General features: G+C 49.7%; 2 protein-coding genes across 2 annotated transcripts; one reads left to right on the top strand and one right to left on the bottom strand.

Annotated features, from left to right (window-relative positions):
* Nucleotides 1-1,805: 1,805 nt before the first annotated feature.
* LOC135815405 (macoilin-2-like) lies at nucleotides 1,806-15,161 on the top strand. The gene is made up of 13 exons (XM_065328697.1): nucleotides 1,806-2,133; nucleotides 2,334-2,475; nucleotides 5,342-5,468; nucleotides 5,723-5,840; nucleotides 7,035-7,101; nucleotides 7,607-7,718; nucleotides 8,051-8,772; nucleotides 9,989-10,074; nucleotides 10,289-10,328; nucleotides 11,651-11,790; nucleotides 11,973-12,264; nucleotides 13,778-13,969; nucleotides 14,208-15,161. Exons 1-13 carry the CDS (start codon nucleotides 2,057-2,059, stop codon nucleotides 14,397-14,399), a joined length of 2,307 nt encoding a protein of 768 aa, XP_065184769.1. The 5' UTR covers nucleotides 1,806-2,056; the 3' UTR covers nucleotides 14,400-15,161.
* Nucleotides 15,162-16,264: 1,103 nt separating this feature from the next.
* On the bottom strand, nucleotides 16,265-23,580 carry LOC135815404 (uncharacterized). The gene is made up of 4 exons (XM_065328695.1): nucleotides 22,708-23,580; nucleotides 20,265-21,284; nucleotides 19,688-19,975; nucleotides 16,265-19,258 (listed from the first exon to the last, which is right to left on the bottom strand). Exons 1-4 carry the CDS (start codon nucleotides 23,384-23,386, stop codon nucleotides 16,764-16,766), a joined length of 4,482 nt encoding a protein of 1,493 aa, XP_065184767.1. The 5' UTR covers nucleotides 23,387-23,580; the 3' UTR covers nucleotides 16,265-16,763.
* Between the last annotated feature and the right edge of the window lie 1,221 nt (nucleotides 23,581-24,801).

The following is a 24,801-nucleotide window of genomic DNA, read 5'->3' as shown; positions in this document are numbered from 1 at the left end:
AGCGAGAGTGAGGGAGAGAGAGGGAGAGAGCCGGAGAGAGAGGGGGGGGGAGGGAGGGAGCGAGAGAAAGGGAGGGGGACTCGGAGGTAAAGAAAGAGAGAGAAAGGGACAGAGAGACAGATAGAAATACAGACCAACAGACAGAGAGTTAGTGGAACTTTTACTTGTATGAAGCATCAGACATGAAGAAGTTCGATGCCAGAACATTTATGGCACAAGGTTTATGGCCCAACAGATTACGGATCTCCGTGACTAACACCATCTTCATAGCATTACTGTGTAGGAACACTTACAGCCTAGACTTTTTGAAGGACAACACTCACTAGCTGGTCCCGTTGTTCTCCAACGCCCAGCAGTATGCCTGTGGTGCATGCATTATGCAAGTACAGCGTTTTTCAAGCATACCCTAGCATTTCCTCTTTTTATTCCTGTCAGCACTAGCAGCGCCTATGAGTATGAGTGCGACCACTATGTCTGTGCTGTCAGTATGAGTCTGAGTGTTGACATTGATTTGTAGTTTTAGAATCAGTGTACTGACTGTGTGTTGCTGACCATTCATGCATGGTTCCTTTGCTACTACATGTATCATAGAATGGTAGTAGCTAACGTTAACGTTATTCATTGACTGAGCGTTCTTTGCTTTGTACTACACCCTGCTGGTATCATGTTAGGCTATTTCCTACAATATTTTATTGTTTCCATTCGCTTCCATGTAACTGGGCGACACCGCCCGTTTGGTTCTGCGAATTCAAATAAAAATGTACCTACCTACCTACCTAGGGTAGCCTAGGGAGACCTGCGTGGAACGGTGGATACAACGCATTGTAAACACGCCAGTTTATCTTCATCTTCAGTGGCATCCAGTGAAAGTCTTTGTGACACTCGAGGATATTTGTCCCAGTGGCGACCAGGGAGTGGTCAAAATATGGTCCCCGCTGGGAACAATACAGTCATTGTAATATTTTTTATGATGCTTTGAACTTTGTTGAAGCATAATATTATTGTGATAGTCACACAAGTGATTGCAACAATGGGTTGTAGATGCATGCTTGGGTGCACTTGTAGTTGTACTAAGTCTTGTACTTGTAGGCTGTAGCACCCAGAGACTATCGAACATAACCCACAAAGTGCAGCCTTCCCTTGCTAATACCGGTACTGATAAGTGACGAGTACAGATATCTACTGTGGTGAGGACAGTGTTACTGGTCTTGACTTGAGGTTGGTGACCGTTGGCGTTGCTCACCGTTGATCCCTCTACCTATTAAAATACAGCCACCCAAGGTACCACCACCACCTCCACCGCCGAAACTCGCGAAAGGCACCCTTATCAGGGACACCAATAGGCAATACACGTGCACAGGTAGATGTACCTGTAGAAAAAAATCGCAACACACCCCAAGTATCGCCGAAGTCCCATGGCCCACCAACCTCTTCTTCAAATCTAATTAATATTATTTTCATCATTCATGTAACAATAGTGCTGGTCACTCATAATCATTATCCATTCCATGGGGGGGCCCGGTCCGGGTGCAGCTGACTGTGTGTCATGGTCACTGACTCACGGAGTCTGACCGAAGGCGAAGGCGATACTAGGCCTTGGCTATCCCCATACGGTTACCACTACCACTGGTAGTACCAGCAATCCGCAGCATAGCAGCCGTGGCCTAGGCTACCAGTAGATCTACCAGGCCAGATGTGCACTGCACCAATGCACTGAGTCTGTCCTTCATCATGCGACATGCCACTTGCCGTGCCCATGCCATGCCTGTGCGATGAGCACAAATCAGTAACACTGGCAAGTCAGTGACGGCCGACGGGTGATAGGCTGATAGCCTTCACAGGCTTCAGACAGTTCAGTGCAAAGCTTCTCAGCAGATCAGCTCAGGGCTGCCTAGACCATTGTAGACATACCGTCCAGTACCGACTGACGGTCGACAACACTGCAAAATTCCAGGTACAAGCAGAGAGAAAGTAGTGAGTTTCTTTCACATTTTAGTAACGTTAGCTATAGCTCGGGGACGCCAGCGAGCAAACAAACATCGAATGGTTGCTGAAAATGAGACGTAGACAAGCGGACGCGAGTCGGCCACCGAAGAGGCCAATTGTGAAACGTCCTACAGAGCAAGGACCAGGGTAAGCGTGAACTGAACGTTTTCATTTGAGTCACAATGCAGATAGTTTACGCTCCGCACTCATCACAGCTTGATAATTGAAGGTTTTGTTCGACCGCTGCATGCGTTTAGCCAATTGGAATAAGTGGATGAACCCAAGGTTGCGAGTGGTAAGTGGCGTGGAGAAAATGTGTAGGTGTACGTGTTCGGATTTTTCTCCAGGTTCGCCCAGTATGTGAAGGTGTTCGCTGCCTGGGCCGCTCTACTGCTGCTTGACCACTTGTTTGAGCAGCGCCTGGAGTTGCTGATTCCACTCTACTCCCTCTGGCGATCCGTCCTCTACCTTCATCGCGTCGATGGAGCGGTAAAACTGAGCATTACCACTGCACTGTTTGTCCTGTAACGCATCACCTTTAGCGAATTAACGAAGCATTCCATTTGATCTGTGGAATAGGCAGCGTTTCACGCTGTATTAGACAGGTGCATACAAAAAATGGACAATTTGTGATAATTGTGATAATTTATAATTATAAAGTTTAGCCACTGCACATGTATCCAGTGTCGAATGCCATGCACTGTGTGCTTCATGGCTGTAAATACTCTGTCCATGATCGATTTTGGCAAATCTTAGCAGTCAGTTTGCACACAATGGCGCCCGCACGGATAAAGATGGACATGAAATTTCTATCCCCCCCCCCCTCTGTCTCTCCCTCCCCGCCTACCGTAACGCATAACCCATGGCATGGCACACAAGACCACTTAGCATGTATGGCAGAAACTATTTGCAACTTTCCAGTCGGACAGTCTTTTCGAGCCCGTTGTAATGCAGTGCAGTGCCAAGGCACAGTGATTTAGGCCCACCAATATACTGCTCTGGAGCCTTCTGTAATGTAAGCCTAGTCTTGTATTGTGTATGTAGATGTCTAAACGCCTGGCCGAGGTGTCCACAAGTCAAGGAGGACTTTCATCAGGAAACCTGTCACATGAAATGTCAGCGCAATGCGACGGTCTTCCAGCATGTTATCGTAATGTGGTGGGCATACATGTACATGCACCCGGTATGTGAAAAACTCTGTTTGTCAGCGAGAGACAAGTGCTTGTATTCTCGCTTGCCACGGTACATGTGTACGTATTTAGTACTATTTACTATGTTTAGCTCCTGCTTAGTTTGTTGTGCAAAGAACATCCTTGAGTAGAATCTCATGGGTCAGACTTTCAGGACAACCAGTCCACATGGCGGCCCAGTGTCCAGAGTGCCGGGATTGATACATGATGTATTTGCGACTTGTGACGTAATTTGGACAAGAGTGTTTTGTTAATTTGGGGAATCTCGGAGATATGTCTCAGCGCCAATGGTAGGACCTGAATCCAGTGTGGAGTTCGGTATTAGACGGCCAGGATGAGAAGGGCCATACTGTTACGTAGACTGGAATTGACACAGAAGGCTCGCAGAGAGATGGAGGCAATGAGCGGCAGCAGCATCCACACCAAGTCCTTTGACGTGCGCGGGTATAATGTAGTTGGTGGCTGCCGGGATCGCCAGTATACCAGTGGATCATGTGTTTTGTCGTGTGCACATATCGTGTTCGTAATCTGCAGTGCTGTAGTTGATTCACCCTCTAGAGGGGCATGCACTGGCTTGACAGCAAGCACTGGGCAGTGATCCCTAGGATCCGAACAAACACATGCTGAGCGAAGGTCGAAAGACTTTTGGGGGAAAGGGGGGGGGGGGGGAGGGGTGCACATTCCCCCTGTGCCCCTCACGGGCTACGCACCTGATCTGTGTGCAGTGTGTGTGAACTGTTCATTCATGGAGAGTCAAGAAACCCTGGCTATTAATAAAATAATTATATAAATAATACTTGTGATGCTTGAAACCGGGCCTGTAGATACTGGGACGAACACACAGTGAAACCTGTCTAAGACGACCGCTCAAGAGACCTTCGAAACGTGGTCTTTGTAACCAGGTGGCCTCCTTATCCAGGGTTATTTGACTGAGAATAGCATCCCTTGGTCCTGGTTGTAGTGGTCCTCTTGGACAGGTGGTCGCCTTGACAGGTTTTACTGTAGCATGAACGATCCTGAAATGTGTGTGCATGTACAAGGCATTAACACAAGGCTTACAGCATTGAACTGAACAGGTAGTTTACAGCTGCGTCATGTATATGTACATGTCAGGGATAACTTCAGTACGTGTGACTTGAGTGGGACGTGTGCTAGGTCAAGCGCAACCAACAGGGGCAGCTGGTCACATCTGTGTTATCTGTAGACTGCCAGAGCTAGCGTGCACGTGCCAAGCTAACTGTGTCTATTCTATAGGGCTTGAAAGTGATGACGTCAAAACGGGCAGGGAGTAGTAAGTTGACATCAGATTTCTATTTTTGGATCCACTAAGGTGTGACTTTGCTATTGCCTAAGTATGTGGGTGCATAGCAACCCACTCATGTCGCATGCAGGTGTGACTTTTATTTCGCCACCAGTTGTAACCCCGCCCCCAGTAGCCAAATCAGTCAGTTTCACTGGCTACATCACCATGCTGTGGGTAAGACCGCTTGAAATGTGCTTGGATCCATACAAAAACTGGATCCAAGTGGATCCAGTTTTTGAATTTTTGAAATTGTTGCTATGCTGTGACGTAGCACTTTCAAGCCCTATTGCCAATGCCCCTCCCCCCCCCCCCCTTGAACAATGAGAGCGACATGCATTGCGGGAAGTTAGAGATATCGATACGCCGATGGTGATTGGACTACACCCAACCAACATCCCCTGTGTTGTGCGCCAAGAGACTCCATGCACCACAGCGTGCGGGCCCTCCTGGCATGTGTTCCACCAGTGCAGCTATGGAGGTTAAAAAAATGAAGTGGTCAATGCGGCAGCCGAGCTGCTAGCACTAACTTGCCCACAGTGACATGTAGTGACTACTAGTATTCTAGGTTGCCTACTCATGAGTTACCCACTCTGTTCTGCACTTCATAGGGACCAGAGTTTTGTATCCCAACGTTGGCTTTGCATGCAGAGCTCTGCGAACTTTCATCAGATTTTAATTTGAAAAAGTTTTTGTTACAAAAAAGAGAGGACCAGAGGTCTACAAGTCATCCGTTGTTTGTGTCCAACACTAACAATGGATAACGTGTACCTTTGTTCCTCTCTTTTCTATTTTAATCCTTGGCTCTCCATGCGAGTCTAAGTTTTGTTTCTGTTATTTTGTTCTCTAAAATGCAATTGTGCAGGTGATGATTGGCCTCTTTCTCGGCGTTAGTCTGCTTGTGGACTGGATGTGCCTATGGTGTGTCCCCATACACTGGCTGTTCTTTATCGGCAGCGTCCATATATGGGTCCAGATGCTGTGGCAGGCAGGTGAGGTGCCGGATCCTGTATGGGCTTGATAAGGGATCCTACATTCTGCACTATACAACACTACTGCTCGAAACACTCGAACCCAATGGGTTTGGTTATCACCCAGCAATATTACCACTAGGACATGTAGTCGATGGCTCACCAAGGTACGTGTATGATTGAGTTCCGCACCGAGCATTGCCGAATTATTGCCACTCCTCCTTCTAATCTACATCTTTGTTGCTCTTCTGCTCCATCTCCTGTCGTCCTTGCAGACAGCGACCTGTATGTGGCGACAATACTTCTATTTGTGTGTTTTGTATACGTGGAGGCAACCATACGCCTCCACACCTTGCCTATTATAAACGTATACAGGCTGCTGGCGGCACACTGGTAAGTACACTCGTGGCCTGAATATAACAATCCTGCGGGGGATGGCACGCAGTGATCGAATTTTTGCCGGAAACCATTTTTTTAGTGGCTAGCAGAGAAGTGGTGGTTGAAACACATCTGGCGCCGGAATTGGTAATAAATACTCACCAAAATTTGCATCATTTTATTCAGGAGTTTTATAGGCTATGGGAGAGTGGCACAGTAGGCCAAGTGCGTGTTGATCAATAAGGCTGGCGGTGGAAAGAAACATGTATATGCTGCAGTTTGCATTTCATTCTCATGGCTGATGAGTCTGGTTGCTGAGAGTAGTCACACGGTCGCCTTGCTGACTTCCTATACATGTATTCTCGTGCCTGTCCTGCTGCTATAGCTGCCGTAGTGAAGTGGTCGGAAGGCAGGAAGCCACATTGTTCCTATTTCCCATTCATTGCTGCTGAATCTTGGCAGAACGGCAGCAGGGCCGATTAGAATGTTCCGTAATCAACTAGTATGTACTTGTTAGAAGTATCCCACTCACAGCAGCTGTGAACTTCCTATACAGTTGAACATCGATTATCCGACCACCTCTGGGCAGACAACTGTCAGGCGGTGTTCAGATAAGGCAAATGTTCCGGATAAGAAAACACACTGTAAATACATGTACATGTACGTTGTAAATAGAATAGAGTGCTACTTTTCAAAATTTTCGTATTTTTTGAATGGCTCACTACATGCACAGTGCGTACTCTACGGCACGTGCGCCCAAAAAAACTGTTACGGATAATCGAATGGTCGGATAGTCGATGTGCGGATAATCGATGTTCAACTGTATAACCAGTCATAGTAGGGATGGATGAGCACTCAGTGGCAACCATTCCTATCCACGTGTGGATTGTCTCAGCAGAGCAGATGGCCGCAAGCTGCTTGTTCCGTGCACTGTGGTCACTGGACTGTGACCATGTCTGCCTGGGAAGTGCCAAAGAGAAGTCAATACAGCTAGCTATACTAGTATCAGTATATGGGCCGGTTATCTCCTGTATAGAAGCGCCTCAATGACAGAGATGTACAGTGCATAGCACTGCCGGTTCATTAGCTGTTCATGCCGCGTAAAACTCAACGTCTTTACACGGATCTGCATTTGATGCCCTGTTAGCCATAGGGTTTGATAAGGTTCTAAAACAACCGACCACCGCTTACCAATGTTTTCTTTTGCAGTACCGGCTCGCCGCTCATAATGCTTGTATTGGATGTCAAAGAGCTACTAAAATTTCATCTCAGAAAGGTAGGCATGTTCAGTGACAGGATGAACATACTGAGGATGCGAGAGCTGTGAAATAGGCACCCAGACTCCCGGATAGCATGGAGCAATGATTTCACTGTATGCTATGATGTCGTGCACTTGTGAAATAGGACAAAGATGAGCCTACTCGGGTGTGTATTAAACCCCGTAGTAATTCACAAGGAGCCAAGTCAGTTAATGACAATGTTTCATCCTGGCACCTGTCTCTGTCAGTTTTAATACAGGGGCGTAGCAGCCGGTCTGGCCAGTACGGCTTTGGCCAGACCACGTTTTTGCCCAGAAGTGCCACGAGAATGCAGGATTTTGCACCCTAATTTCAATATTTTTCCCGGGGGACACCCTCCGGCCAGACCACCTCCAACGGCGGGTGCTACATGCCTGTAATAGATGTGTAGGTCGCGGCCATGCCTCGCCGGGATCAACTGTGCCAGACACAAGAGTGCTGCTGATCATCAGTACTGTCTTTTCTTGCACATGTGTTTTGTAGCGTCGGAGAAAAGAGGTCGAGTCTGACAATCGTTACCACCTACATCTGGTGGAAGGCTCTTTACCGGCGCCTCTCAGAATTCAATGTAACGACTACGCCGAGTCCAGTAAAGGTACTTCTGGTCTGGTTCCATGCCTTCTGGGCACATTGAATCTATGTCGGTGTTAGTGACCACCACAGGCAGATCTACATTAGATGAGTTTGCAACCACTGAACTCATTGTGCAAAACAACATCTTTTGTAGTAGTTTGTACGATGTAGATAAGTTCGTGATTGTACAAATACCGGGAAAAGAGAATCGCTGTCGCCGTCTATTTCTTCACGTGCTGCACGCTACCTTGATTGATTGGGATTTGAATGCACTGGCATCACTGTGTGCGTGTGTAGTACTGTATTGTGCATCATTGAATGTTGTGATGCCGCTTGTTTTTGTTCTGTCACCAGGTGACCAGCGCAGTGCTAGCAGCGCTAGCGGCAGTAAAACGATCAGCCTGGCCACGGCGCAGGACATGGAAGTGCACAGTCAAACCCACAGTGGGTTCATTCTGTGGCTGCTCCGCTTTATATTCCGGCACGTCTCGAGCTGGCTCGAGAGTGCTGGCAGCGGCGGTGATAAAACTACTGCTGACGGCAGTAATGTCGGTAGTAACAGCACTGCAGCTAGTAGTGGTGATGGACAAAACCCTCTTAAAGACATTGGTGCTAGTAGTAGTAGTAGTAGCAGTACTGTTTCTGGTAGTGGCAGTCACGGTGGTAGTGGTGCTTCACACGTGCCTGCAGCACGGGATGCATCTGCCGGCGTGCACGCAAGCAGTGCTGCTGGGAGCTCTTCCAATACAGACAGTATTGTACAGACACATCGTCGCCGTCATGACAACAGACCAGCGTCAAATGCAGTTGGAGCGCACTCTGGTGCTCAGAGTCATGGCAAACAGTCAAAAGCAGCCGCTCATTCTGAGCATATCGATGCAGCTACTTTGCAGGCATCTTCACCATCGGAATCAGCTGCTTATAGTAGTGATGGTGGTGGCAGGCTGGGTTCAATTGGATCCTGCTCAGAACATTCTGGAGTTACTGGAAACCGACCAGAAGGCTTGGTGACGATTTCCGAGGATCGCAGTTTGCATCCAAGGACTGTTGGCAATGTGGTAAATGCCAAGAAATCGGTGAGAACTGCCTGAGTGTGCCCATATGCCTGCATGTGTGCATGTCCGTGTGTGTGTGTGTGTGTGTGCGTGCGTGCGTGCATGCGTGCGTGCGTGCGTGCGTGCGTGCGTGCGTGTGTGTGTGTGTGTGTGTGTGTGTGTGTGTGTGTGCATGTTCGTGTGTGTGTATGTGTGTGTGTACATGTCCGTGTGTGTGTGTATGTCTGTGTGTGTCCGTGTGTGTATGTGTGTGTGTATATGTGTGTGTGTGTGTGTGTGTGTGTATGTGTGTGTATGTGTGTGTGTGTGTGTGTGTGTGTGTGTGTGTGTGTGTGTGTGTGTGTGTGTGTGTGTGTGTGTGTGTGTGTGTGTGTGTGCATGTGCATGTTTCAGACTACTTGACCAATCATGAAGTGCAGCAGTAGAAACATGCAGACATGAGCCGTGGTGGTGGTAGTGGTGGTGGTAGGGGGTGAGGGTGAGGTCTGGAGAGCTCCGCCGGCCGTGCCTGTGTGTGTGCGTACGTGTGTGTGCGTACGTGTGTGTGTATGGGTGTGTCCTTGCATGTGTCTATGCATGTGTTTCGTCCCTGTTCTATACTACTCATTGAGCCGCGCATGTACATGATCTTGCACCCTTAACAAAAATGCTGTATGTTTTGCATGGTGTGTGTGTGTGTGTGTGTGTGTGTGTGTGTGTGTGTGTGTGTATGTGTTGCATGGTGTGTGTGTGTATGTGTTGCATGGTGTGTGTGTGTTTGTATGTGTTGCATGGTGTGTGTGTGTGTGTGTGTGTGTGTGTGTGTGTGTGTGTATGTGTTGCATGGTGTGTGTGTGTGTGTATGTGTTGCATGGTGTGTGTGTGTGTTGAAATTAGTGGTGTGCACGGGTAGTCGGGTACCCGTGCTACCCGTGAGGACCTCGGGTAGTCGGGTACCGAATAGTACCCGAAAACCCGAGGTCGCAGATGACATCATGTACAGTGCACGTGTACAAATAATTCCCGCATGTCTACCCAATGCGCAAGGGAAGGGGCCGGTGTGCATTGTGGTCTTACCATGGAAACATTACCCGATCGGGTACCCGTGCTACCCGTGGAAAACTACCCGGACCCGATACCCGAAGAAAATGCTACCCGACTCAGCCCTAGTTGAAATGTAGAATTTCCACTGCTGTCATGACTAACTAGATAGTGTATGGTGCGTATCTGATTTTTACACCAATATTTTACTGCACAGGCGCCGTCACCATCGCCGGTTGCTACTGTAGCACCTGTTGCTTCAACTCACGTGCATCAGCAGCCTGCCTCCAGGAAAGAGTCCAGGTGCAGTGCTAAACGTTGCGCTTCTTGGGTGCTTATTAATGGTGTGCATGCCGTGTATGTGTGTGTGTCCTGCATTAGGCATTCTATTTGTAGTCATGTCTTTGGCTTGCAATGATTCTGAGAATAGGCAACGGAGTGATACGAGTGGGAGGTACTAGTATCCTATAACAATCATTCTAACGTCATTGTATGTGTTTGTATGTTTTTTTCTCAGACTTCAGCAGGATCTGAGCCAGGTCAAGGCAAAATTCACGGTTAGTGCTCCCAGCAGGGCCTCGCGGGGATTCTGCTCCGTCTCAGTAATGGGGGATCTGAGATGATCTATAGGATGTAGCAGTGGTGATAACAGGTGTACTTCAAAGTGTACCGACGTAATGCTTCCAGCACTTAGAAACAAGAAAGGGTGACACTGACAGTGGTGTATTGTATACAAATCATGGTGTCTTCGCCAGTCACACTACAATTTAGTATGACAGGCTGGGACACATTTGTACATGTCGGCTGATCGGTACGAATGACTTAAAAGTAGGTTGATGTCACGGGTAGTGTACATGTACACACAAGACCACTTTGAGCAAGCTTATGCACAGCCCACTGGTAGAGGAAGAACCTCACCGGAGTACAATGCATCATTCTGACAGTTCTCGATGTGTAGAAATACACACTCAGAGTGGAGCAGTCACACAGTAGAGGACAAGGAGTTCGAGGAAGACGTACTATGCTGGTGGTGTGTCTACATTATGAGTAGATAGCCTCCGTATCTGCTACAGCTGCATGTCTCGGACTCAGCTTGAGCAGCTGCTGATTAGAACGAAGCTTGACAGGATGGCTTAGCGCAGGGCGAGGTAGAGACTGTCATAGATCCAGCGCACTGGAGCACCATAGCCTACTCTCAGCGTTCATCGCAGTAGCGTCAACTACAAAATTATAGTAATGTTATAATTATACTTAATGATCTGGCGTCACAGGTCATCAGTGCGCCGTGTTAATAATTACCTTGATAATGGAATTTGATCATAGGAGATAGGACAGAAGCGGAACGTATAATTATACCCACATAATTATATTATTACGCGTGCTGTGGTATTATTATTATTATTATTATAATTATACCATCGCCACATCGTTTATATGTACATAGTCTTCATTCACATGAGTAAACACATGGATGTGGCAAATGGGATTTAGGCCTTTGGCCTCTGGTTCGTGGATCTGATCTTTCCTCCCCCACCGTTTAGGAGCCGCATCTGACGCCTGATCATGGGGTGGTGGCGCCCCACGGAAGCGGGAAGGTGGTTCTTGACCAGGGAGTTGAACGACTCCTTGTTCTTGACCTGCCCGGTACGCGAACCCGTCGATTTTTTTTTTTTAGTCTTCATTTACAGATCTTGTAGTGAAATATGGTCCATGACAATCTGCTTGGGTTGTCACCACTGTCCATTCACCTCCTGGTCTATGTGCAAACTGCATGCATGGCAGGTGTAGGACACGTGATGCTTCTATAGTTCTGGCCCAACTTACCTCTCATACCGCACTGCCTTTCTTCCCTGCTGTATGCGCACGGTGCACTGTGCAGGCCAGCCAGCAGCGTGAAGAACGTCTTAATGATCAGGTGGACGATCTGCGTGATGGCATGCGCAAGATCCAGTCTGAGCTGAAGGAGACCCAGCAGGAGCTCAAGGAATCGCGTGACGAAGCGGAGCGTGTGCGCCGACAGTGAGTTCCTTTTTCCACACTCCTCATACTCCTCACACTGCTGTGTAGCCAGAGGAAGAGTCGTTCCAGCATAGTCACGTTGCATCACAGCCGTGTGTGTGTGTGTGTGTGTGTGTGTGTGTGTGTGTGTGCACGTGCATCTGTATGTGCGCACATGTGTTTGTGTGTGTGTGTACGTACAGACTGAATCTATCCAGCCAGACCAACAGCACACTACAGAAGGAATGCGAGGCCAAAGCGGACCAGGTGGCGGCTGCTCGGCAGGCCCACGACACGGCCGAGAACGCCCTGAGAGACTTCACGCGCAAGGTGGCCGCCGACAGCAGCAGTATTCACCAAGCATGCCACGGCACACAGCAGAGCCTGCAGCGCGAGTGCGAGGCACAGACGCGCACCATACGCCACCTTGAACAGCTGCTGGCCGCAGAGAAGGGTCGCAGTCAGCTGGTCATGCTGGACGCGGAGAAGCTGAAGGTTAGTTAGCCTCGTACACTGGGGGTTAGTGTGTGTATCAAGTCACTGGGGGTTAGTGAGTGTATCAAGTGTGTAATGCAGTCTGTTGGTGTGCTGTTATCACTGCTTTGCTACACTAGGGCAGACCCGAATTTGCTAGCAATTCTTCTAGCAAAATATCGAAGAATTTTGAAAGGGAATTTGCTGGCAAAATGGAGCAAAATATCGGTGTGTTGGCTGGGAATTGGGAGATTTTACACATATACGGTGCACATGACTCATTTCGGCACAGTTTTACCAACACGTGACTCACTTTTTCTCATTTTTGCCAACACGTAACCCACTTTCGGTCAGTTTTCTCACACGTGACACAAATTTTGGAGCAAAAAGGGAGCAAAATATCGAGTGGCCTAGCAAAATGAAAGCAAAATTTCGACGATGCACGAGCAAAATTATGCCGCAAAATATCGAGATTCAGCTGGCAAATTCGGGTCAGCCCTATGCTACACACTGTTTGCCTGGTCATGTTCACTAGGTCCTGAACAGGCATGGTTACAAGTCTGAACAGGCATGGTTACAAGTCTGAACAGGCATGGTTACAAGTCTGAACAGGCATGGTTACAAGTCTGAACAGGCATGGTTACAAGTCTGAACAGGCATGGTTACAAGTCTGAACAGGCATGGTTACAAGTCTGAACAGGCATGGTTACAAGTCTGAACAGGCATGGTTACAAGTCTGAACAGGCATGGTTACAAGTCTGAACAGGCATGGTTACAAGTCTGAACAGGCATGGTTACAAGTCTGAACAGGCATGGTTACAAGTCCGAACAGGCATGGTTATAGGCGATTCACACGACAGGCAAGTCCACGTTTACAGGAGAATCACCATGGAGATATTCCTGCGGGCGACCAAAATTTGTCCGCGGGAATCAAAAGTGTCCATGGGCTTTTTGCCCGCGGATGCCCTCATCTGCCGGCACTTTTACAGTTATGAGGCTGTAAGGTCGTACTATAGTACGGTAGTCTTGAACCCTGGTTGTTTGGCCTTTGTTTTTGGCTACTCATTCCAAATCACCACAGTAACGTCGTATACTCACCGGATACTCGCGGGAGCTCTGGCCGCCACCCGCGGCCGTGTGAACTGCAGCCTCACGTTTCACTTCCTGCGGGCACATGACGAACATGGATTTGCCTGTCGTGTGAATCGCCTATTACAAGTCTGAACAGGCATGGTTACAAGTCTGAACAGGCATGGTTACAAGTCTGAACAGGCATGGTTACAAGTCTGAACAGGCATGGTTACAAGTCTGAACAGGCATGGTTACAAATCTGAACAGGCATGGTTACAAGTCTGAACAGGCATGGTTACAAGTCTGAACAGGCATGGTTACAAGTCTGAACAGGCATGGTTACAAGTCTGAACCGTGCTTTTTATAGTTGAAGCACCGAAGCCGCGACTTGCAAGCAATGAAGTGGAGTGGTGGTGCTCGCACAAACCCTATCTGACACTGTTTTGTTTCCATCTGTTCAAAGGCGGAATGTGTGAAGATCGAGCGGAAGCTGAGCAATGAACACCGGGAGAAAATGGCAGTGGTGAGCACCAATCGTGACCTGCGTAAGGAGCTCGATGAAAAGAGGAATGAGTGCAGGCGTCTGGAGCAACAAGTTACAGAAGCACTGGCGGTGATGCCCATTCAATCGTTCATGGCTGAAGGCTCGGGAGATGTAAGTCGGGAGTGTTTTGCCGGGCGAGCACACGGGTATTTCTGTGTGTGTGTGTGTGTGTGTGTGTGTGTGTGTGGGTGGGTGTTTTGGTGTGGGTGTGTGGATCGTGATGATTGATGAAGATGGAGCTGTGCATTGTTGCCATTTGCCTGCCTGATAGGCATACAAGTGCAAGCACTACTAGCACACCTAGTGGACTGCTTCACATCAAGTATTCTTTGCCTTTGTTTGTCTGCAGAGATCTGGTGGCAGAACATCGTCATCCTTTCTTGGTAGCATGGAGGACTCCTGGGCAAAGTTTGGCTCCATGATGGTTGGCAGCGGAGAGGGGGATGAAGATGGTGGAACGCCCCTGGATCTGTCTCCCTTGAAGCAGCGCCAACTTTCAGCTGCCCCACCGGCGCTACCAGACGGACAAGACGGAAAATAGAGCGACAAATGTCATCATCCGTGCTCCACTCATGTCTTTGCAGTGGCCGCTAACGGCAGGTCATCGTCCATTCCTCCCACTGCAATAGTTGTCTTGTTGTAGCCAGCATCAACATCTGCCTGAGCAGGCAGCATAGCTTGTGATGACCATGACTGTGGCCTGTCACAGTGCGCACATTGGATATCACGGCCGCCGTTCAGTATTGTGCCATCGTTAATGTCTTTCCATGTCTTGATGCTCCCATCCTACTAGTGGCATGCTCTAACTCAGTAACGTTGCCTTTGTCATCCCCGTGCCTGCCTGCTTTGCAGGTGTGCGCGGGCACTTAGCCCTTTCCCGAAATGTCTAGTATCGCGCAGAGCGATGTTCCAAGCGTCTCAGACCAACCTCAAACTAGCCTGTTTCTTTACGGTAAATTCCTATAACACACTATCCCACTGCAGGCCAGTAAGGACCGCGCAGACCAATACCACGGTCGGCACATGGTACGTATTTGTTTTATTATTATTTTTATAAAAAATCCTATTCCGTCGGCCTAGGTTCGATTCAACACCTTTCTCCTGGCAATATACCGCGAGTTTTAGTTTTAAGATGTAACCCCGTCTTTGTACTCCGCCCGTACAACACAGCAAACAACAACAACACAGTTGCATAGCCAGTGGCTGGCAATGGCGAGTTTTAAGATGTAACCCCTGTCCAGTGGTACCGTCCAGCTGGAATGTGGATAACATGTCAGGACGACGTAGCGTCCCTGCATGTGCAGCTCCATGATAAACCTCCATCAGCACTCGTTTCAGAGTTACGCCATGTTGTTCACAGGTGTAGCCATGGTAACAGAACACCACATTTTCCGTCAAGCCTGCAAGAATAAGACTGCTTGTGACTCAAGCTTAAAGAACCTTCTCAGTACGTGACGTGACTGTACTATGCTGACAACAGACTCAGCACTGTTTACAGCCCAGTACATGGTATTAGACAACCCAATACTAGTACATGTACAGTACTAGTATTAGATAAGCCTTGTTATACTTCACACATGTTGTTGGTTTGACAGCATGAAACAAGGTGGAGGACACCGTGTTCGGAAACAGTGACCTTACTACAACCATCCACGGTTGGTAGAGCCTGGGTCCGTTGGAACGACTGACGTTAGGAGAAGTCTAAAAACTCCCCTAGCATAATGAGGGTCAGAACCGGGTTCAACACCCATATGGTTCAGATGGTCCCAACGGACCGGGGCTCTACCAACCGTGGATGGTACTAGTAGTAAGGTCACTGTTTCTGAACACGGTGTCCTCCACCTTGTTACATGCTGTCAGCCAACAAGCCCTGTACATGTACAAGTCGTGCATGTACATGCACAAGTCATGCATGTACATGCACGACTTGTGCATGTACATGCACAAGTCGTGCATGTACATGCACAAGTCATGCATGTACATGCACAAGTCGTGCATGTACATGTACATGACATCCACATTAGGAAATCACTCTGTGACAGTGCATGCACTAGCACTAGCACTACTTTCCAGTCAGTGTCCAAAGAAAAGGTAGAATTGGTCAAGGACCAAAGATCCCACTCACTGCTTTCACTGACATACATTCCGTGAGTCCCTGGAGGCAAGGTTTGTAACTTTGGGTTACCCGGTATGTGCCATAAATCCCCCCCCCCCCCCCCATAATATTATTATATTGACGCAAGCATAATAATTAATAAACCCCCAATAGGCCCTGTCCCATTCAGATCTGATCCTTCTTAGGTCAAAACATGTCAGTGGATAGGAAACGAAGCCTGTATGCAAGTCGTGGACTGCTGACACCTGGGGCAACAGTCGCAACACCACAACCAAACACTACTAATGGCATTGAAGTTGACAATGATGTGCTGGCCGGATGGCAGCAGTAGCCGCATCAGCAGTAATTCAAGTTTCTCAACAACAAGAAAAGCAAAAAAACTGTTTGGCATTAGATACCTATAAAAACCAGTTTACTGACATCCTAGGCGGAACTCTGGGTTCGAAATTTTGGAATCATCAAAAATAGAATTGTCGGTGGATTTCGAAACCTATCTGCCACATTGACAGTGATACTGTACGGTAATTCGTGGCTGCTCCAAGACTCCTCCATCCATACATTATTTTGCTTCATAGTGATTTTTAAAATATGAAAAAAAAGAAATGTTCCTTGGAATGCGTGCAACCTTTGTCGGATATACTTAGTATGATGGTCGGGAAACATGCAGAGAGTGAGGCTAACATGGAACACACACACGCACACACACACACGCACGCACACACACGTACACACACACACACACACCGTCACACACACACACACTGGCAACCAATGTTTGCCACAACATTCTCATTTCTCTTGCTCGTCAGCAACACCCCACATCTTCCGAGCAGCTGAAAGCTTATCGATGCTGATCACGAGATCAACTTTTCGATCGCGGCCCCGTTGGCTACGCGACAAACTGCCATGGTGTGTCCCTGATTGGCGTCCTCCACCGGCTGGAGATCTAGGCTGATTATTTCTAACGTTATCAACACGTGCATTTGATACGCCCTTCATGCCTTTCGTATTGGGAGGCCAGTGCACCTCGGAGAGCGGAGACGAGCGTCCGCTTGTTGATTCATCTGCGGAGTGCTGAAATGGCGATGGAACATCTGGCATGTAGTGCTGTGTTTGCCCGACCAATTGTGACGAGGAGAAATAAGAGCGAGTTTGCCCGGCCAAGCGTGACGAGGAAGAATCAGAGCGGCTGGTGGTAAGCTTTCTTGCCGTGCTGCATGATGCCAGGTCACGGAGATTGGGAGCTGTGCCATGGCGAGGTTTCCATGCCGTCTGCTGGGGAACTCCTTTCGGCTTCAGAGTCCTGTTCGTGTGTCTTTTCTGCACATAGCACTGGCGGCTGAGCTCTGCATCGTGTCCTGACCCACTGGAATTGGACCATGTGCCAGGTCGCTGTGCTGCGCGCGGTCTTGAAGCGCGTGCTTGAGCAGCAGCATGGTCATCATTACCAACGTCACCACCACCACCACCACCGCGGTGGGGTATAGAGGCAGTCAATGGCCTTGCCTTACCGGGGTCACTGGGTGATTCTGACTTGATGTCAGGCCGGTGCCGTAATGGCGGATTGGTGTGCTCTGGATTACTCTGTCTACTTTCCCTGTGCTTGAATCTGCTCCAAATATTGACTGAATGGTTGTCCGATCTGCCATCACTTACTGCGATATTACCCGTGTGACCACCACCACTACCACCAGCATCATGCTCATTATTGCCATCCTCACGTTCATCACGACTAATATACTCGTCTTGCTCAGAATCATAGCTGCTCTCAGAGTAGCTATGCTGGTAGTCACCATTTCCACCGGGGGTGCTCTCCGTATCAGTGTCTGTGTGTGGACTGTCTGTAGCACAGTGAAATCCTCCCTCATCATCTTCCTGGGCCAGCTCTCCATTGAAGTATCCACTGTGAAGATTGGAGCTGTCCTCCATGTAGGATTCTGATGATGTGGACTGGTTTTCTTCAACAGAGTGCTGCTCTTCCAGCTGCTGCTCCTCCAGCTGCTGCTCCTCCAGCTGCTGCTCCTCCAGCTGCTGCTCCTCCAGCTGCTGCTCCTTCAGCTGCTGCTCCTTCAGCTGCTGCTCCTTCAGCTGCTGCTCCTTCAGCTGCTGCTCCTTCAGCTGCTGCTCCTTCAGCTGCTGCTCCTTCAGCTGCTGCTCCTTCAGCTGCTGCTCCTGTAGCAGTTTCTCCTGCTGAGGCTGCTGTGGCTGCTGTTTCTCCTGCTGCAGATGCTGCTCCTGTTCGGCTTGCGGAGGTGGTTGCTCTGCAGTTGAGTGTGTTGTCTGTTGTGGTGTGTCATGTTCAGATTGAGTTGCTTGATTCTGAGAAAGCGATGACTGTGCGGCGCCAGTTGAAGCTGCAAAGCTGGCCGCAGCCTGACTTGCTGCTCCCTCCAGCCAGGTCGACAGCATACCTTTCTTACCTTTACCTTTACCAGCACCAGCACGGCCACCCAGCTCTGGGCAGAACGAGTTGCGGTGCTTGTTCAGGCCGCCGGGCGTCTCAAAGTTCCTGTGGCAGTGCTCGCATGTCAGCTGCTTCGTGTGCGAGTGAACGATACGTGTGTGGCGGCGGAATGACGTGAACATCTTGAACGACTGCTCGCATGGCACGCACCGCAGGCGACCGTCCTGGTCCATGTGCATATCGGGCCACACGCCATTGTCCAGCGGATAGAACTTGTCTTTCGCCAGCTCCACCTTCAGCGAACACTCAGCCGGCAATTCAGGCATCGGATGAAGCAGCTGGTGATTTGGCACGATATGTTGCTTGTAGCAACGAAAACCCGAGAAGAAGCATCTGCACATTAGGCAATGGATAGCCACGTGGGGAGCGGTGTGGCGAAACACGCTCCTTGCGCTGATGTGGGTCTCTGGATGCTGCTCCTGGAAATGCTTCTTCATTTCGGCGTGCTCCTGGAACGGCGCCGGCACAGAGTTGTTGCGGATGCAACGGTAGCAGTAGATGTGCGTGCGGCCGGCATCGCCCATGTGGCTCCTGAAGTGTGCGTCGATCTCCTGCGGTGGGAATTCCAGCATGCACACGTAGCAGCGTTCTCTCTTGAACAGACTCATGTCACCACACTCAGATGGGTGACAGCGCCTCATGTGCTGCTCCCGTGCACCGAGGGTGTCGTTATACGGCCGGTTACAGATGGTGCACTTTGTCTTCACCACTAGCCCAGCGTACATCTTCTTGATAGGACCTTCCTTGTAGCACTTGGCAATTAGATCCTCGATTTGACGCCGGATGGCTTTGATCTCCTCAGTGTCTTGTACCTCGGCGACTGAGCATGCACAGGCAACGTGCAAAACAGAGAGAGGGACAGAAAGAGAGACAATGGGTGAGCAAGTGAAGGGCAATGAGTACTTAGTATCACTGTTGCAGATATCACCACAGACCGCAACAGTTCGTAGAGTTGCCATGTGTTATCCAAATTCCAGAATCGATTTCCACGTTCAGCTCTTCAGTGGAATACTGAACTGTCAGATGTACAACTAAATCGAGGCAACAATGTTATCAAGGCAGGATTTCAGCGCACGAGAAGACCCAGAAGAGCCATCCAGAACTGTAACAGCATAGTTGAAGTACTTGAAGTAGTATCCAAACATTACGCACAGAGTGTGCACGATGCTGCGAGTATTTCCACGACGCCCAGCTGAAATATGGCTAGTAGTACGACTAGCATTTACAAGCAGCCGCGCAAACGACTTACTCTGGTTCAGGTGCTTTTGTAGGTGCTTGGGCAGGTTGAAGTGCCGCTCTACGTACGCATTGCAAATTGGACACAGCACGCTATAGTACTGAACGCTGCCGCAATGCTTCATATGCTCCTTGCCAACGCGCGTCATGTCTCTGGTTGCGTATGGCTGTCTCTTCACCTTCTTCTTGGGTGGTGCTTCACCGCCATCGTCAACGTCGTTCTCGTTCGCGCTGTCTGGGGCCTTCTCCCCGTAAGCTGGCCCAGTACCTTCTCGGTAGTAGTATACCCAGCGTGGCTTTCCTAGTGGTGTTTGCACACATGGCAACCACAGTAGAAACACAAAGGAAGTGAGTGACGTGTGTGTGCGTGTGTGACTGCTGGGGATGATAGCATAATATACATGTACATGTGTATCACAAAGCATGCATAATGTGGATCTGTACGAGTGATGATCCGCGCTATTCCATATCACAGTGTGCTGGTTGGCCATTGAAAGCTGACATAAACACAAACAATGGAGGCATGCACACAGACACACGCGCACGCACATCACACACTCCCCCCCCCCCCCACACACGCATATGCTTACGTTTCACTTTGTACATGCGCTTGCGCTTTCCCCTCCTTAGACGCATGCTGGGTGCGATGGGCTTGGCTCCTGGCGTCCACAGCTTGTCGTCGGACGATGACGAGCTAACCTCTTGCTTGAGAATACTGCTGCTAGAAGAGCGATGGTTGGGATCATAGCAATAGTATCGCCTCTCCTCCGCACCACCATCACCAGAAGAGAAGCTATCCTCCTCACAGCTGTCCTCCTCCTCTTCAGCATGGTGTGAGTTGCGGCTACCACTGACTACATGTTGTACATGGTCGCTAGCGTCTGCCACTGCCCTGTTGCTGTTAATGGATGCCCCAGAGCTAGAGCCGGATGCTGATGAGTGCTGCTTGGTCATGCCCTGCGCCCAGGCATCCGATGATAGTGACGTCGACGACGAGCGCTGGCTGCAATCACTGTCGGTTGTGTGCTGGCTCGCACTCGCTGTGCCACCCTCGTCTAAACGGTGTACAGGCGTCTGAGCGCTGCTCGCCTCTGAGCTGCAGCTGCCACTGCTGCCGTCAGTAGAATCACCTTGATAGTAACCCTCCATACTTCCACCATGACTGTGCGCGTAGTCGCTATCTATATCTATGTATTCAATATGATCTCTGCGAGAGGCCTGGACAGGTCTGAAGTGCGCAGGGATTTTCCCCTTCCGCGCGCTACCAGCACCAGTACTCCCTTTCGGATGGTAGTAGATATCATGGCTGTCATGGTAACGATGCCGTTTCCTTGCATCGTCGCTTCTCTTGCTGCTCTTTGCCTTGGACTTGGAGTCAGGAGCCGCTGTCATGGGTGCTGGCACCGGTGATGGCTGTGGGTGGTATTGGCGGTGGTGGTGGCGGTGGTGGTGATGGCGTTTCTGCGAATGGATTGGCGGTGGTGGTGGTGATGGTGATGCCGATGGTGCTGGTCTTGGCATCCACTTCCCCCTCTTCTTTGCCGGAGGCAGTCCACGAACTGATCTCGGATCGATGCTGTCATCGTCTTCATAGTATGGAACAGCATAGTCTGAGCACACACAAACACACCCACACCCACACCCACACCCACACCCACACACACACACACACACACACACACACACACACACACACATACACACACAAACACACACACACACAAACATACACTACATGTAGTTTAACAAAGAGCTACAGAAGTACAGTGTTGCTCAATGAAATCCAGTCGCGTAGCTCAAGTCCGAGCCGGGCGTTGTGCAGCCCGAGACACGCACTGGGCTGCGAAAAGGTGCAAGGCGCAAACTTGAGTGACGCGACTGGATTTCATTGAGCGACTGCACTGTAGGTTCAGTCCTCTCTAACAAAGGCTGAGCTATGAAGATATTGGCACCAAATCGCCCTTGCCATTCAAGGTGCCGATAATATAAGGAGGTGTTTCGCCGTACAGTCCTACATCTGCAGCCCGGTGTTCGCACACACCACACACACACACACACACACACACACACACACACACACACGCACACACACATGAGCAACTTCACGCCGTGCCTATGCACGGTTGTTATTATTACCGTAAAATCCCGCCAGAGCGCCCCTACCTCCTCGACGCTTCAGGTGGGGAGGGGCGGATGGGCGAGTCCTTACTTGCCGCATTCAGTGCTACATGAAAAAGTACTCACCCTACGAAAACTGTTCGTGCATCTCGTACACCGACCAAAGGTCAAGAGCCAGGAGTCGTACAGACCCGACCGTGAAAACGCAGGGTTTGTGCGATCCCTGGTCAGGACAGGGAGTAGTACAATACCACACTCCCTGGTCAGGAGGGTGGGCACTGTTGCGTACATTTCCAACGGGGTCGAGCACGCGTCTGCAGTGCAGTACGGCACCACAGACTGCGACAGAGTCATACGAGGATACAATCAATCACGTCCCTGACAAGAAGTCAGGGAGGGGCGGATGGGAGAGACGGGGCGCTCTGGCGGGATTTTACGGTACTATCAGCCTTTTCGCGTTGACATCGCCAAGCAAGCTCGGTCATGCATGGTTAGAAAGCGGAAAGGCTGTGCTTTGCCGATAAACCACACGAGCCGGTCGTGTTTGTCCGCTCCATGATCGAAAGCAGGAGAAGTTTGGAGAGATGCGCAGAGCGACACTGTATTGGCACATGCATGCCGCAGGGTCTCAATGAACTCATGAGTCTTTGGGCCATCTTCAATAGGTCCGTCAAATAGTAGTAATAGGTTTTTCATTTGACCCGACGAGACCACACGACGCTTGCAGACCACAGCACGTCTGCAAGCATCGTGTGGTCTCGTCGGGTCAAATGAAAAACCTATTAGAGCTCATGAGTGTAATAATTATGATTGTAACAGGTGCACATTTTCCATCAAAAACAAAATGCATGTAGACTTTGTGGTAACTGTTACACATGCATGATATTTTGTCGATCTATCCCCGGTCTATCTCACCTTGCTTGGGCTGACGATGTTTTCGCACCTTCTCTTGCGCCAAGTCTAGCCGCTTGCCCGTGCCAGCAGCAGCAGTACTACTCCGCGAAGACTTCACACTCCGCGCACTAGCGGACGCCGCCGGCACCTTCGCAGCAGCAGCGGGGGCGATGGGTGGGTCATGCCGGTGAGACCGAGCACGGCTGTCTTGAGCCAGGTACTTGCTGGCGGTCGTGGTGTACGAGCTACTGCTACCGCTAGATCGACGTGGTCCGTCGGCGGCTTTTTGTACACTGCTGCGGCTGGCTGGGGCTACGTGATGTGCGTGATGGCGATGGCGCTCGTCACGGCCATGCTTGTGCGGGTGACGGTGATACTGCCGATCACGATCATGGTGCTGCAGCTGTTGATGCTGACTCGGACGCGGTGGTTTTGCTCTTGGCTCGGCACTATCGTACAATTGACTACCAGCAGCCAGTGGAAAGCGGTCGGACGTAGATTTCTGTCGCCGATGCTGATGGCCATGTCGGGGTTGCTCGGGCTCTCTGTACCGTCCTCCTTTTGGTCGCGATAACGACGATAAGGACGAGCGTTCCGCGAATCCGGACGATTCCGACCGTTCCGCCACTCTGCCCCGATTGTCTTCCTCGCCGTATCCCTCCCGCGATACCGACTTCACCCAGGTGTTCACTCGATCCATCCTGGGCTGAAGTTGTCGCTGCTGCGACTGAAGCACGCACTACAAACCTTCCGGCCTTGCGCTACCAGCGACAAACAGTCATCAGGACACCATGATAAAACTCGACGCTCACCTAGCCGACTGTACTGCTCTACTCCCGGGATCCCAGACGTACTCACGCCGCGTGCAAGCACGATCTTCTGAAAGAAAAGCGACAATTTTTTTTAATGATAATGATGCAGAAGGAAGGACAATAACCATACAGTCTACAGTGGTCAAGCTTGACCGAGCGCGAGCATGCTTGGCCTTGCAAGCTTGTAATTGTGCGTCATTATTTTTGTCAGAGCTGCTCACGTCATATCAATGAAATCCCAAGATTTTACTAGTATTTTCAAGAGTATAAATTAAGGGGCCGTCCGTAAATATCGATGTTTTTTTAGAGACGATATTGGTGCTTCTCTCCCTTGACCCCCCTCCCTCCCCCCAGAAGACGCACATGTACATCTAGATCATGGAATCAATATTAATTTTTTGGATGCTCATGAAGTGCCCAGGATGTTGAGGGTCCGGTGTAGGCGTGAAAATCCCGCCGCACTCACGCAATAGCTGCATCGCCTGGGGGGAGCGAACCGGGTTGGCGCTGCATGCAGTGCTCACAGCCATCGTGTACTGGTGTAGCCAAAGCGGCTACGCTCTGGCTTGAATTTTTTCAAATCCTTGTTTAGATAGTGAAGACTGGAAACTCTTGTGGAGTCCGTGTTTGTTCGCACTGCCTCTACGTCTTGAAAAAGGTCTCCTGCAGGCATCGTTCGGCCGATTTCCACAATCAATAGCTCATTCTTTTGCTCTTGAAATTCGCCGTGGGCGTACAGCTTCCAATTTTTGATTTTGTTCTTGTGTCGCGAGTTTTAGCTCCGCGAACGGAAGCTGGTTTCACATTTCTTGTATAGCCATTTAGACGTCCGCGTGCAGGGCCTAGGGATCGGCGAAACTTCAGATATTTACATCGATATTTTTCTGATGCTCGAAAAGACGCACATGGCTCAAACCCCCTCCCCCCCAGACGCACCAATATCGTCTCTAAAAAAACATCGATATTTACGGACGGCCCCTAAACTATAATTATTATCGGTAATATAAGTTATACTCTTGGTATTTTGTACAAAGATGGCCATACGACTAGTGAGTCATGACTTGTACAAAGACTTTTAGGTGCAAACTTTTTATATATACATGTACAAATGTGATGTACAATCATCGATGCATCGTGAAATGTGACTTGTAAACAGTTACTCCAGCACACTGGTCACCGACATGATCCCATTTTTAACCTCAACCATGATGCATGGTGCCAGGGAGTCGTGAAAGGTTTCATAACTCCCAGCACAGTGGCTGCAACTACATACCGGTAGTCATTGCACCATGACTAGACTGTA

The sequence above is a fragment of the Sycon ciliatum genome, chromosome 4 (assembly GCF_964019385.1).
Source record: "Sycon ciliatum chromosome 4, ocSycCili1.1, whole genome shotgun sequence".
Classification (NCBI taxonomy): domain Eukaryota; kingdom Metazoa; phylum Porifera; class Calcarea; order Leucosolenida; family Sycettidae; genus Sycon; species Sycon ciliatum.
This window is presented reverse-complemented; position numbering and strand designations above follow the sequence as displayed.